The sequence below is a fragment of the Puma concolor genome, chromosome D4, assembly GCF_028749965.1.
Source record: "Puma concolor isolate L17-30 chromosome D4, mPumCon1.1.hap2, whole genome shotgun sequence".
NCBI lineage: Eukaryota > Metazoa > Chordata > Mammalia > Carnivora > Felidae > Puma > Puma concolor.
The window spans coordinates 70,905,533-70,921,110 of NC_141679.1; the positions used below are offsets into that span (position 1 = coordinate 70,905,533).

The following is a 15,578-nucleotide window of genomic DNA, read 5'->3' on the forward strand; positions in this document are numbered from 1 at the left end:
TCAATCCGTTTGATTTCTTCGTTGACACAGACGCCATGTGATGCTGTTCAGAGGATATGGGCACCTCACGTGGAGGTGGCAGAGGGGGCATCCCGCTGTGACAACGTTGGGGCTTGCATGTAACCGTCTGTCCAACCTCGCGAACAGTCACGGAATAGGTACTAAGTCTCAAGCACTGTGCCAGATCTGCGGGGGAAGGAGAGGTCAGCAGGGCACTATCCCTCTACCCTCAAAGAGCTCACTGTCTAGTCAAGGAGAAGACATAAAAGCATAAAAATAATCAAGTAATATCATTGTGTTGCAATGGCGACGCTCAGGCGTCTGGGGTATGGTGGGAGGCCAGGAGAGCCTTCACAGAGGAGAGGGAACTGTGCCTGGAGTTCGAAAGATGAATTAGGAAGGGTAGTCAGGAGGGGAAGCAGAAGGGGGTCTAGGCCAAACACTACTAACGACAAAAGAGACAGGACAGCAGCACATGCAGAGGCATGAGATTCTGAAAAAGCACAGGGAAGTGACGTGCTGGGGCAAAGATTTCATAAAAATAAGGCTCTCAGCCTTGTGAAAGATGGTTTGGAAGGAGGAGAGACCAAAGCCAGGAGGACACTTAGGGCGGTTTCGCAACAGTCTCTGTGACAGACGATGGTGGCTGACACAGGCAGTGCAGTGGGATGGCGGAGGGATCCGATTCAAGAGATGTTCGGGAGGAAGACCAACAAGGTGAGAGCCTAGCTGAGGAAGGTGGAAGAGAAGGAGTCCAGGATGGTGGAAGTTTCTAATGGGTGCAAACAGGGTGCAAATGTGGCCGCTTTCACCAAGACACAGGAGGAGCCACAGGTTGGACAGGGAGACGATGAGTGGAGACTGGGGTCCCTTGGGGCTTCAAGTATCAGTTATACGTCTACATGCATGTGGACAGACGCCCGGTGAAGGACAGGCAACGTGCAGAGAAAACAGACACAAAACTGCTGATGCAGTCCTGTCGCTGGCTGGCCTCCTCTGACAGAGACCCTCAGATGTACACAGATCTGTGTGCCACTGGCCAGTGTAGGACCGATGTGCTCAGGGAACAGTGACTAGCAGGCCGAGGGGTGGAGAGTAGCTGACAGAACTGGAGTCGTTTCGTGTAAAGGAGAGTAGATGGGGTTATCAGGTAGAATCAGAAATGGAGCTCCAGGCAGGGATCTGTGGACGGCCCTGCTCATGCTGGGTCAGCATCAAGGACACTTCCCACACAGTCTGGACAACTGGGCTGTCCAACACCAGAACAGGCTGCCACACTGCAGGAGGGCTCCCCATCCCCAATGGGGCGACTGGGTGACAGGGCGGACGGCATTCTGCACTGCCGATGTGGTTGCAGAGAGGCATTTCTGAAGTCCCACTCAGGGCACAGAAGTTGTCGTTGTCTTTGTGGTTTTAAATGCTTATTGATTTTTTTAATGTTTGTTTGTTTGTTTATTTATTTTTTGAGAGAGAGACAGAGTGTGAGCAGAGAAGGGGGGAAGAGAGATGGAAACAAAGAATCTGAAGCAGGCTCCAGGCTCTGAGCTGTTGGCACAGAGCCCGATGTAGGGCTCGAACTCACTGACCATGAGATTATGACCTGAGCCGAAGTTGGACACTCAACTGACTGAGCCACCCAGGTGCCTCAAATGTTTATTTTTTGGTGGGGGGGGGGAAGGTACAGAGATAGAGGGGGACAGATTATCTGAAGCAGACTCATCACTGTCTGCACAGAGCCCAATGTGGGACTCGAACTCATGAACCCTGAGACCATGACCTGGGCCGAAGTGGTATGCTCAACCAACTGAGCCCCCCAGGCACCCCCGGAAGTTGTTTTTTTTTAAATTTTTAAATGTTTTTTATTTATCTTTTGGGGGGAGGGGCAGAGAGAGAGGGACACAGGATCTGAAACACGCTCCAGGCTCTGAGCTGTCGGCACAGAGCCCGACGCGGGGCTCAGACTCATGAACCTTGAGATCATGACCTGAGCCAAAGGTGGGCGCTTCACCGACTGGGCCACCCAAGCGCCCCTGCAGAAGTTGTTTTTAATCTCTGCTTTGCAAAGTCACTTTTCCTTTAGGGAGATTCCCCTCCCACGTTTTCTGGGTGTTAGGGAATGGTAAGTTGTTTTTTTGTTTTTTGTTTTTGCCATGAAGGAAACTTCCTTTGCTGCAGATTTCGGCCTTCACTCTGAAGCAAGCAAAGGGACACGGAATGGCCGAGAGAAACCTGGGAGTTAACAAAAGACTACAGCCGACTCGGGCACAAAACAAACTGCCAAGGATTCATAACTATAATCATCAACTTTGCTGTGCTGCTATAAATACGGAACAACCCGGAGAGTGACTCACCCGCTAAGATAACGTGTGGAGAGCCTGAGCCGCGCCACCCTGGGTTTAGAGCCAAAGTCTATCTGCTCTTTTTCTTCTCTTCTCTTTCTTCTTCTTGTTTACATGGGTACAGAATGTTACGCTTACTTCTCCTTTCCACAAGGAACCCTCCGTACTTACCGCCTGTGATGTTATTCATCCGATTTCTCTGACGGAACACTCCGTTCTGCCTCTTAACACAAACGGGCTGTATAAAACATGCCACACGTTTCCTCGACACCTTGCAGAAACTCAACTACAACAGGTTCCCCCCCCCCCCCCCCCCCACCAAGTACAGATCAACTTTTCCTGCTTGCCTTGGGCAGTGGGGGACCCCAGACTCCTGGGGAGGGTGCAGCTGGCTCTGCCAGCAGGAAGCGGTCCGGTAGGGGCTGCCATTTTTCAACTGCTTACCCCACTCACAACGCCCGGCTGCTAACCTGACTCTGGGAGACGTCTGTTGGCTCAAAGCCGCGACAAGGAAGGCTGCCTTGGAGTCGCTATCCACTACGTTCAACATTCAGCTGCAGCGAAAAAGTGCCCCAGGACGACCCACCTTACAAGGTCTCATGCAAGAGTTTCAGAATTGATGTGCAGTGTTTAGGGGTGTGCAGAGCCCAAAATTACTTGAGTCAAACGGGACTCAAGGAAGTGAATTTTGAATCTAACTTAAAAAAACATAAATTTAGGGGCGCCTGGGTGGCGCAGTCGGTTGAGCGTCCGACTTCAGCCAGGTCACGATCTCGCGGTCCGTGGGTTCGAGCCCCGCGTCGGGCTCTGGGCTGATGGCTCAGAGCCTGGAGCCTGTTTCCGATTCTGTGTCTCCCTCTCTCTCTCTGCCCCTCCCCCGTTCACGCTCTGTCTCTCTCTGTCCCAAAAATAAATAAACGTTGAAAAAAATTTAAAAAAAAAAAACAAAAACAAAAACAAAAAAAAACCATAAATTTAAATGGCCCTACGTGGACTGTGGCTCCTGTGTTGGACTGTGAGGGTCTAGCTGCTGCATGATTCCATGATGTGGTGGCAGACCACAGGAGGAAAGCCTGACATGGGACCTCAGACCGTTCCCCAAACTCTTTCCTTTTACAAAAGTGGCAGAAGATGCAAGGAGGAAGGCTGACTGTGTGCTATCTGCCCAACTGGACTGGAGGCCCCTTAACGCAAAGACTTGTCTACTTCCCCTTGATGTCCCCTCAATGAGCAGCAAAAGGCACAGAAGTTACGCTGCTGCACTCAGCCATGCACGTAACCCTTTAAAATACCCACACCCCACCAGACACAATCCGTCTCCTTCTAGCCCGCACTGGTAAGTACTGTCAATAGCACTGTCTGTGATGATGGAAATGCTCTATCTGCGCTGTCCAGCATGGCAGTCATTACCTACATGGGGCTCTTCAGCACTTGAAATGAGGCTTGGATGACTGAAGAGGGCATTTAAATGTTAAGTAATTTGAATCTGAATAGGCACACGTGACTAGAGGCTACTGCACTGGCCAGGGGAAGTCGAGATACTGCCCAATGCCATGATGGGACTACATACCACAAGAGGAAGGGCTGACATGGGGAGTGTGACTGAGCTTTCCGGAGCCCTCGGTGCATTTCCTAAACGCTCTTTCACCTTCCCCAAAGCCACAGAAGCCCATCGCAGAATCAAACTGGCTCAATTCATGCACGCCTGCATTCCTGCCTTGTATATCTAGGTTTGCAAAACCACGGGGTCCCATGAAGGAACTCACACCCTTCCACACTGTCACTTCAATGGAGCTGCAAGTTGGGGCAAGAGATACTGATCATTTCTGCAAAAGCATCATCCAAGCCCAGGTCACAAGGAACTAGCGACCGGAGGATTATTTAACCAGAGGTGTTAAGAACACAGATAAGCTGGCAACCATGTCTGCTGCGGTCAGAAACAACAGAGAGGTGACAACCTCACACATAAATGGGAAGTGAGATTTGCAATACATAAATGGGAAGTGAGATTTGCAATTCACCTGCCGATGTCTAGAATACAATCAGGATGCGTTTAATGCTTTAAGCCTAGCAGCTAGAGTGGTAAAAATTTACAGATTAACTGAAGTGGCTTCTTGCTAATCCTGGCCTGTTCAGGGCAGCATTATGTTTCTATAGTTCGGGTACAGTATGGGACTTAACAGAATGAGCACCCAGTGCCTGTGGGTGACTTCCTAATGGTTGCTCCAGTTCTCTCATAGTTCAGCTTAAAATGTCACTTTTTGACCATGTCTACTTTAAAAAATTTGAGGTAGCTAACTCTAAAATGTATAGATATGGGAGAACTGTGAATTCATTGAGAGAAAAAAGTAAGACCCATGAATAAGGCAAGGAGGAAAAGAAACAGGGGCTGTATCGGAAACCTGGGCTAAGGGAAGCCAGTGCAATTGAACCTAACATGGAGCTCTGAGTTCCCCGGTAAGCAAGACGAAAAGAGAACTAGTGAATTAGATATACCTTATTGAATAATAAAAGAACTCAAGCCAGTACTCTCAGAGAGACATTTTTCCCTGGCCTTGAGATGTGAAGGGAGTTTGTCACATTTATAAAAAGGAAGATGGGGGCATAAAAGGAACTTAATGCAAACTGTTGACAAAAAGTTAACAAAGTTTCAGAGATGTTCTATGCATGTTTTTGCTTTATACTCGCAATTCATCTAAAGCAAACCTTGAGGGCATACTGTGGGTCTGAGAAGGCTTTCTGTGGACAGGTAGAAGTAAGCGTATTTCCAGTGATCTAGGAGTCCTGTAGTGGTAAAACTTTGGCAATCTAGAGAAATACTCCAGCAGTGAACGCATCTATACCCCTGGAATGTGAACTCATTTAACCTGGGCTTTGCTCATGAACTAGAGACTATTCAAGGGAGCAACACATATGTGGAGAGTAGGTCTCTGTCACAGACAAAAATGAGCGCAAGCTCTGGACCTCAGGCACACAGCTTGTCGTCCTGTGGTGGAACGGACAGTCTGACTTACGCCGTCATCCTGGCAGAGAGCACCGTACGTAGGGTGTTGGCTGCAGGCTCTAGCCCTTGACCTAAATGGCCATCTGGGCTTAAGCAAATTCCTCAACAGCCAAAACAAGCAGATACAAAGAAGAGAACAACACATTTCTTACTCTCGGTGAGGGCTCCGGTTCTGAGAAACCTCGGAATCGCTGTCTTTCGGGGACAGGGAAGCCTTGTACGTGTAAAACACATCTTCAGTTTCGGTAATGTACGTCATCTCGTTCGCAAGGTTATCTGCGGAAGAGTGCCGTGGCTTCCGGATTTCGTGCCGGAGCCGAGGACTTCGCCTGCGTGGGAGAGAGGTCGAGCGTGAAAGTCCCGAAAGCAAATTGCACTTAAAAACTTCGTTAGACATCGGCGATCTGGCTTTGTGCCCTGACCTTTCCAAGGATGCCTTGGCTAACGCTTTTGGAAATTAAGAACCAGTTAACCCATTACTACACCAGAATCCACCAAGGGCCATGTGGGTCCTCAAGACTCTCAGCCCCGTGGTATAGCCCCCAAGACGGTAGCGTTGACTGTATACGTAGGCAGATGAGAGCGGTTTATGCCCTTCGGGAAGTGGTGAGTGTTGACTTAGGGAGCTATTCTTCCAGTAGGACTCAAGCTCTCAACGTACAGATAACACACCATACTGACTACTGATCAATTCTTCAGAGTCATTTGAGCACCAGTATAAATAAAGGGTTTAGAAGCCAAGGTACAGTTTTTGGCAAAACTGAAACCGTATTTCAACTACATCCCTTCATGTGAATTTCACTTGATCCAAGAAGCAGTGTTTGCTTTTAAAAATATATCCTGTATGCCCTGTTAGGTGGGCATAGCAGCAGTAGCTAGCTATGTGGCTGCAGGCAAGTCACAACACCTCTCTGGGCCTCAGCTGTACCTACCTGCTCCTGAGAATGAACCAAATGAAGCAATGATCTCCGGACGCCTGGGGAAGCACCTGGGCATCGGCTCCTGCAGTGGGTGATCCCAGGCTGCTGAGCCTTCTAAGTTTTATCTTCTCTCAGTTTTTCCACCTTCTTCTTTGTGAGCCATTTCTCTTTGAGACTGTCAGGGCCTCCTTCACTATTCCCATTCCCCCTGGGCTCTGCTAATCAATAATACTGTGTCCAGAATAGGGTAGAAAGGCTCGTGACTCCTCAGGAGGGGACCTATAAATAGCAGTAAGAGCTCCAGGCCACGGGTGTGGCAACATCAAACCCCGCTGTTCTCCTGGATGCTGTCCTGGGTCTCTGCTCTGGGGCCCTGGCATCAGTGCCTAAGAGGCTTGCAGACAAAGCTGCTACTTTACAGCATAAACCTACCACTTTAGGATGAAGTGCCTAAATCGTGGGAAACCAAGAAACGAATCTACTCAGTCATACTGTGATTTCTAACACTAAATACCATCAGTATCTCTGGCTAGAGCACTGGGCCCCCGGGGGAGGGTCCTCACCCAGCCACCCTGCACAGCACCTCCGTTTTGTGTGGGTTAGAATCTCCCCTAGTCCTAGAAGATCCGTCCTTGGTAACTTATAGGCCCACCTTGTCTTTTGTGAAATGAACAGAAAGCCATACTCTTAATTCCAGCGTGGAGCTGGGGCAGTGCCTCTGGCTGGGTTTCCCTCTCCCCCTGATGATACCTGGTCATTTTGGAGGCATTCACAAAAATGGGCTGATGTCTCTCAGGAACATTATAATAAAATAATGATACTAATTCCATCTCATTTCTTTTAATCGCTTACAAAGCACCCGCACACTGGTACATCATTTGTGGTGATTTTTACAACCTTTTTACACATGGGGAGACTGAGACCAGAGAGGTAAAGAAACTTGATAATTTAACAGAAGAGCCAAAATCTGAGTCTGGGTGATACAGTTATATAATCAGTGCCCTTCCCACTTGGCCAAATTGCCACTTCCTTCCTTTCAAGCCATCATATTAAAAAGTCGGTGGGCTACTTCCCCAAGCGCATTAGCTACTGTTTTTCAGAATCCTGCATCCTACGTTGCATACCTTTACTAGGCTTTCCCAAAGTTTATTTTGTGCGATGCCAACGGAAAACAGATTAGATAAAGCTCAGCATGCTTCCTTATTACAGGACTTCCCAGAACATCAGTATGCCAGCGTGTACTGTACTCCCCAAAGGGGCATTTCAGGAGGCTGTAGTTCTCAAATTCAGACCAAATAAAAACATTTTTTTAAAATTTTTATTCATTTAATAAATGTTTACCCATTTATTAAATGAATAAATGGGGGAAGGGCAGAGAGACAGGGAGACACAGCGTCCAAAGCAGGCCCCAGGCTCTGAGCTGTCAGCACAGAGCCTGATGCAGGGGCTCGAACCCATGAAAGGTGAGATAATGATCTGAGTTGAAGTTGGAGACTCAACTGGCTGAGCCACCCAGGCACCCCCAGACCAAATAAGATTTAAAAAAATTTTTTTGGGGGGGCGCCTGAGTGGCTCGGTCGGTTAAGCGTCCGACTTCGGCTCAGGTCGTTATCTTCATGGTCCGTGAGTTCGAGCCCCGCGTCGGGCTCTGTGCTGACAGCTCAGAGCCTGGAGCCTGCTTCAGATTCTGTGTCTCCCTCTCTCTCTGCCCCTCCTCTGTTCATGCTCTGTCTCTCTCTGTCTGAAAAACAAATAGACGTTAAAAAAAAAAAATTAAAAAAAAATTTTTTTTAATGTTTATTTATTTTTGAGAGACAGAGACTGGCAGGGGAGGGGCAGGGAGAGAGAGGGAGACACAGAATCCGAAGCAGGCTCCAGGCTCTGAGCTGTCAGCACAGAGCCCGACACAGAGCCTGATGTGGGGCTCAAACTCAGGAGCTGTGAGATCATGATCTGAGCTGAAGTCGGACGCCTAACTGACTGAGCCACCCAGGCGCCCCCCCCACCCCAAATAAGTTTTTAAAAGAGAACGTCCCAGAATTATACACTAAGGAAAATGTTTAGTAAGGCTTGCGTATTTCACAACAACAGTAAACTGTTAATTTTGCACCAAGCAAGCACACAAACATAAACTCTGATTGCAGGATGCCTATATTGGGAAACTGTATGAAGTTGAATTGTTAAGAGAGAGAAGTGGGTAGTACAAAAAAAAACGAGCACGTACCAGTTAGGAGTGATAGGAGGGGACCGAGAAGGCAGGCTCTTGGTTTCTAAGTGCTCCACTGATAACGATCTCCGCATGGCTGGGTTCCACACCATCCCTCCAATCACCTTTTTGCAATACTGGTTATTTACAGACCTGAAAAACCAGAAGCAAGGTTCACTTTCCACACAGATGCGTTCAACAAGAAATCATGGCATAAGTGAAGCAAACGGTCTAACCATGCTCCCCCTCCCTGGTGGGCGGCTGGTGAGCACTGGGATGACACCAGCCAAGGTTACAAGGGGTCAGAGGTATGCAGGTCAAATGCGGTTCCGTTCTGTCCTGGCTCTTCCTGGTTATCTCTTCTCTTCTGGTGAAACTATTTTCTTGAGCCTTACTACTGCAAGCAACAAAGCTGGTCCCAAAATATAACCAAACCATGCCATTATGGAACTATCAGGATAACACAGAAATGCAGTTCAAGTTAAAGGAAATCTCACTTTATTCACAATGGCATGAATACAAACATCAACCATCCTTCCAGAAGGTTTCTTCGTCATGCAAGCTGGCAGAAGCCATTAGCTGTAAATCACAGATAGCTCTTTGAGAGAAGGCCTGAGAAAATGCTTTCACAGCGGCAGGTTCTAAGAACATGCCATGCTATGTTCTAAGAAAGGGCCTCCCCGAAGCTAACTTTTGTGTTTACTTATACCTAGAGAATTTAAATCTTAGCTACCTAGACCCCTCAGAGAATGAATTATTTGAAAGGATGGGGTTTGAAGTCAGCTAGGAAACTCAGTTCTGCTATTCCTAAACTTTCAGTGGTGTTTTAATGCCTTATTAAAACATTCCAGGGGCACCTGCAATGGCTCAGTTGGTTAAGCATCCAACTCTTGATTCTGGCTCAGGTCATGAACTCATGGTCATGGGATCTCATGGATCTCATGGGATCAAGCCCCGTGTCAAGCTCTGTGTTGGGTGTAGAGCCTGCTTAAGATTCTTTCCCCCCACCCCTCCCTCCACCCCCCCTCTGCCCCTCTCCCACTCATGTTCTTTTTCTCAAAAAAAAAAAAAAAAAAAACACCAAAAAAAAAAATTGCACACATTTCCTTGCAGCCTAAAACTCACAAGCCAAACAAACAAACAATAATAACAAAAAACAGGCAGGACAAAAAACCCAAAAGAACACGAAACATGCCCTAGAATGCCAATGTACTAATTTACAGTAAGAAATACTGCTGTTACCCGGATCAAAACACTCACAGCAACATCACTGGGAGAATCTATATCAGAGAGCAAATTAGCACTGATTGAGAATGCTGCCTCAGAACAAGAGGACAAGCTAGAAGATTCAAAGGTTTGATGTTGTAGTTCCCCAAAGTATGTGTCACAGGTTATTAATAGATACCCTTTGGGGAAAAAAATGTTCCATTGTCCCTTAAGCTTGCAAAATACTGAACAAGTTTCTTCTATGTGGAACTTCTATCAGGGAGCCCAACATGCAAGTATGTAGATGTATCCCTAGGGTTGGGCAAATCATGTAACCTTATGCCTCAGTTTCCTCATTTATAAAATGGAGATGGTGAGGGCTGAAATCTGCAGTGCACTGAAGCTGGTCTTAGCAGCAATGAACTGATGACCTGTGCCATGAACCACCAATATCCCAAATGACCCCCAGTGGCAGATTAAAAATGGCTATAGCTCTTCTTTGACTCGTCTCTTGAATATGGGCTGGACTGTGACTGCTTTGACCAAGAGTAGCTGTGCAGTTCTGGACCTGGCCTTTAAGATGGCTGGCTGCTTCTGCCTTAGGTGGCCGGAGCCCTGAACTTCTGCATGAGACATCTACTACCCTGCTGGAGAGCACACATGACGAGGCCCAGAGGACACAGAACGAAGTGAAGGGTCCAGCTGAGTCCAGCCTTCCCATCGTGCCATCAAGCATGGGAGCAAAGTCATCCTGGATCCATAGCCCAGCCCAGCCACCAGTTGCCTGTCACTGAGAAATCCCAGTCTACTACATGGTCTTTCCTAAATTCTTTATCCACAAAATCTTGACAGATGACAGAAAGATTGTGGTTTTCTGTTTGTTTTGTTTTTAAGTAGGCTCCATACCAGCATGGAGCCCAACGTGGGGCTTGAACTCATGACCCTGAGATCATAACCTGAGCTGAGATCAAGAGTTGGACACTGGACTGAGCCATCCAAGCGCCCCAAGCTTGTTTCAAGGGACCAAAATAGGGGTAGGTTATTCTGCCACAATGGGTAACCAGAACCTGCCCCACCTCACCCCCGACTCCATGTTGGCTACATTTTTCAGAAACAAAGACATCTGAATTGAAGTGACAGTGGTAGAATTTGAACTCAGTTTTCTTAGCAACGGTCCATGCTTTCAACTGCTCACTATCTAATCCTATCAGCTGGGTCAAAGGATTAGGTTCAACTAATGTAAAAACTATATTCCAGTAAGTTATGTCTGTGACATCTTCAGTAATAGCTACTGAATGTATAAAATACTAGAAACAATATTATAGGAGCTGCAAACTTTGAAAATATATTTGCTCTGGGTTTATCAGAAGCTGAGAGAGAGCACTTAGCATCACAGATACTACCACTGCTACTAACATTAATTTGCTACTTAATTGAATCTATAAAAAGCTACCTAATGATTATCAACATAATAGGAAAGTCACTGGAATTGTGTGATACAGTCCCACATACCAGATAATGGCTCAGACAGGGGCATTATTTCATTAGTAATAGCCACTTCAACAACAATGCAAAATTATGAGAGCAGTTTTTCAAACCAATAGTTTACAATAACTTGATAAATGATTTCTGCTGTATCTGGTCCTGAGAAGGCAGTCTTAGAATAAATACACAATATAAACTGCATGATTAGTTTAGGGAATACATTGTAATCTAAAGTTACAATTTTATAAGAGTAATTTCTTCCACTGTACTACTCATTAAACATTTTAATATGATTTTTTAATATGATTCCTGTAGATACTAATTATACTTAAATATAATTAAGTATGCACATGGTACCAAGTAAACACTCAACTGGCAGTTCTCATTATTACTGTTATTTTGTGGCTGTTACTAGGTAGCATATCCCAAAGTCACTTGACTCTGGGAAGCTTTCTTTTTTTAAAAATTTTTTTTAATGTTTATTTATTTTTGAGAGAGACAGAGCGTGAGTGAGGGAGGGGAAGAGAGAGATGGAGACAGAATCGGAAGCAGGCTCTAGGCTCCGAGCTGTCAGCACAGAGCCAGACGTGGGACCTGAACTCACGGACCGTGGGATCACGACTTGAGCCGAAGTCAGATGCTTAACCAACTGAGCCACCCAGGCACGCCCCTGGGAAGCATTATTTCTGTTCACTCGTTATTAGGGATGTCCGCATCAGCGGTCATCAGGGAAGATGTAACAGATGGTGGGAGGGGTTGTCTTGGTACCATGACGACCCTCAGAGTCACTGCCACCCGCTTCTCTTAGTATGACACGGTACAGGAGCAGCTGCATTTCTGGCTGCTTGGGTGTTCCAGGGGCAGCAAAGTTGAGGAGACAGAAAGGAAGCAGAGGAATAGAAGTATCTGAGTTTGCATGGAAAGAGACACTGCTGCCCCTGGGGAGACTCTGAACTGCGCAGCTCCAGCTCTGCTCCTGGGGTCCCTGGATGATGGCGTCCCTTCCCCTGAGGATGTCCTCTACTCAGCAGTGGCCAGGACACATTCATGTCTCACTCTAGTGTAGATACTGTCCCTCAATAATACTCACTTTTTGGGGTTCCTAGAGCCCATAGTCCAGTACTGAGACAGAACATTCTTTTCCTGAGGTAGTAGCTTCTTAGCCTGAAAGAATGTATGGTGTTCCACACAGGATTTCCACAAGTTTTTGCAAGATCGGTAATTTAACATGTTGAAGGCCACAATATGTTCCCTGGATTCAGTCTGGGAGGAAAAAGCACAGTAGAGATTTCATCTGCACAGATGAAAGGACAAAGGTGCATAGATGTTCTATGTCCGCATCAGTGGTCATCAGGGAAGATGTAACAGAATGTGGAAAACCAGCTTCAAAATGCCTTAGGTCAGACACCAGTGTCATAGGACTATTCAGGAGCAGGATCAGTTAAGCATCTTATTCCTGTGGAAAAGATGACCTGGCTCTCCCCTTTATCATCACTTGTGATTCTCCATGAACACTCTGATTTGGAATGTGCTTACATTCCTAGGTTGGATATATTTGGACCAACCAGATAAAGGCTGTGTGATACATTTCTTTTAAAACTTAGCTCTGGGAAAATCTCTCCTGAAGAATGTCTTCCACTTACCTGAAACTTGAGATTTTATAAGCCTTTGGATTTCTTTATTTGCTTTCCCCTGAGCATGGAGTTAATTTAATCATTTCCTTGACCCTCATTCTACCTGAGTTTAAGTTTTCTGTTTTCATGTTATATTACCATGTTGTGCATTTTGGGGCCACCTTCAATCTTGCAATGGGGGGGAAGGTCAGGAGACCCAGATTCTAGTCCTAGTTTGCTCTGAGCTCTGGTGTCCTCATTTCCAAGTGATCACTGCTATGTGGAGCCATTTTAAGTACATATTATCTTTGAAACCCTGGGAAATGAACATAGTGACAATAAGTGAAAAATACATGGGGCACCTGGGTGGTTCACTCAAATTTGAGTATCCAACTTCGGCTCAGGTCATGATCTCACAGTCTATGAGTTCGAGCCCCGCATCAGGCTCTGTGCTGACAGCTCAGAGCCTGGAGCCTGCTTCAGATTCTGTGTCTCCCTCTCTCTCCCTGCCCCTCCCCTGCTTGCACTCTGTCTGTCTGTCTGTCTCTCTCTCTCTCTTAAAAATAAACATTAAAAAAATAAAAAAAATACAGGACATAACAGGATAGAGCATGGTATCTCTGATTCAAATTCCAGCACCTCCACTTGGTAGCACTTTCGAGCCCTCTTCTCCATACTGATAACGAGAGTCATCTGGAGAGTGGTGGTCCCTCTTAGGAGACACATGCAAAGGTTACTGTGCATGTTTAAACACATCAAGGGGAGGAACTGATCTCGCTGATATGTATTGCTACGCTGCATGGGCTCATGCCAGGTGCTCTGACCAATGCTTTTATTTAATCTTCTCGATTCCCGGAGAGGTGGGTACTACTACATTTCTGGAAACAAGCTAACTTGGGCTAGGGGAGGTTATGTAACCAGCCCAGCTGGTAAGTAGAAGAGTGAGGATCCAAACTCATCGTTACTAACTCCAAAGCAAGTTACGTCTGCTATCAGATAAACACAGTGAATTCTACAGGCAACTCTGGACTCCAACTTCCATTTTCTCCCCCCCCATGCCATGCTCTTTCTCCCCCCAGTCACACGGACGGCCAGCTGCCTTCACCTGCTGAAGAACTAAGAGCTGAAGTGGCTAAAAACACAAGAAACAAAGCAAGTGTAGACATAACTCACCTGTTTTTGTCGTTGATGTATGAAGAACTTTTTCCTTTTGAAAGAAATCTTTAGAATGTTCACCCTGCAAAAAAATGAAACATATAAAATGCACATAGGGATCAGCTGGCTGGCAGCTGATGCCTCACAACGTGTATCCTCTACTCCATGACCATGAGGAGCACGGGCTCTCCGCTTCCTAGAGTTTACCCCGCGGTAGGAATGACAACAGGCCTGTAGCTTTAGCTGCATACCAAGGAGCTCACTGAAGCTGAGTATCACATAAGGACTACTGAATCACGATGTAGCTTTTAAATAACAAGAACCATGGGCAATGTGCGCTGTTTGTGGTCATTTGCTTTTGTGACAGTGTAGCTCTGCTTGAGCTGGTGTGTGCCTGGGGAGACCAGCTGAGGGCAGTGTGGAGCAGCAGAGGGAGGACAGACAGCAACCAGACAGACTTGGGCCCACATCTCCACTCTGGTAGTTACTGGCCATGTGTCAAGTTTGCATAAGAACACGATTATAGCCCCCATGTGCAGCATTTTTATATACCGGTTCCCTACTAAAAGCTTTACATTAGTCTCTCAACTAAGCCTTGCAATAGTCCTGCAACATATTATTATTCCCAGTTCTCAGATGATGAAACTGAGGCTCAGACACCTCCCCTAAGTGCTCAAGATCATTCAATAAGGGATGCACAGATCTGAGCCTCTGCTAACAAGTCCTGCATGACGTAGTTGGAAGGCACTGCCTTTTTCAGAGTGGTCTTGTGAGGATTAAGTCTGTTTGGTCCCCTGAGTTTGTAGACCAGAACAGAATACTTAGTAAAAGTCCAACTAATAACTAAGGAACCACAGTGACAATACAGTTCCTGCCCAAAGGAAGTTCTCTGAGTTCTGGCCAATGTACCGCCCAGGACTCTGTAACTCCAAAACCTGCCTTGAGCCACTTCATCCCTGTTTCCACAGAGTATCCCAAACCACAGGGTGACCGGAGGAAGGGGCTGCCAGTGGAAACCAAACTCCTTTTCCCAAGTACCGAATCTGGATGAACCTCAGAGGTCAGAGGTAAAAACCTGGTCTCCACCCCTCCTTTAGAAATACCAGTTTAAAATTAGAGATAACATTTCTTTTGTTCAGCATATTTTTAAAGCATGATTCAGAAAATAATTAGAAGTGGTTTGCACTTACCAAGGATAGAAACTTGTGCAAATGTATTTTCGGTACACGGCAATGCCCGCAGAAGCAATCCCAATCATTAGATCTAAATTGTGCAGATCCTGTAAAAAGGAAGAACCGAGATTCACAGTGTGTTACAGTCATGCTTATGCCCTCTGGTAACTCAAGCACCCACGCTGTTATAAATAGCAGTATGTATAAGCTCCAAAGGAAGAATGTTATGGAAAACAGGCAACCGATACTTAAGATCCAAATGCTTAGCACCAGACTCTTCTAAAATGCACACGCGCTGCCTGAGAGCAATATCTGGGTCCCTCTGGGTTAGAGAGTTACCAGCAAGGCCTACTCATCATTCCACGGAATCTTGAAACGAATATCCAATTGTACATTTCCTACAATTAGTATTAGATATCATGTGAACATCAGAAAGACCTCACCCTCTGCACAGCTTTATACCAATCTCAACTTTCAT

The 15,578-nt window shown here is 46.4% G+C and overlaps 1 protein-coding gene and 1 long non-coding RNA gene across 9 annotated transcripts in view; both read right to left on the bottom strand.

The window, feature by feature from the left end:
- Positions 1-15,578, bottom strand: part of PTPN3 (protein tyrosine phosphatase non-receptor type 3) — a 149,016-nt gene that overhangs the window by 37,607 nt on the left and 95,831 nt on the right. For all 8 annotated transcript variants that reach the window (XM_086683672.1, XM_086683673.1, XM_086683671.1 and 5 more), the window contains 5 exons: positions 15,119-15,207; positions 13,947-14,010; positions 12,251-12,423; positions 8,488-8,622; positions 5,496-5,672 (listed from right to left, as the gene is read on the bottom strand). In XM_086683672.1, the coding sequence (XP_086539798.1) occupies positions 5,496-5,672; positions 8,488-8,622; positions 12,251-12,423; positions 13,947-14,010; positions 15,119-15,207 (638 nt within the window). The remainder of the gene's footprint in view (positions 1-5,495; positions 5,673-8,487; positions 8,623-12,250; positions 12,424-13,946; positions 14,011-15,118; positions 15,208-15,578) is intronic.
- Positions 1,667-4,326, bottom strand: LOC147574984 (uncharacterized). The gene is made up of 2 exons (XR_015242942.1): positions 3,298-4,326; positions 1,667-3,037 (listed from the first exon to the last, which is right to left on the bottom strand). It is a non-coding gene; the product is annotated as an uncharacterized LOC147574984 (long non-coding RNA).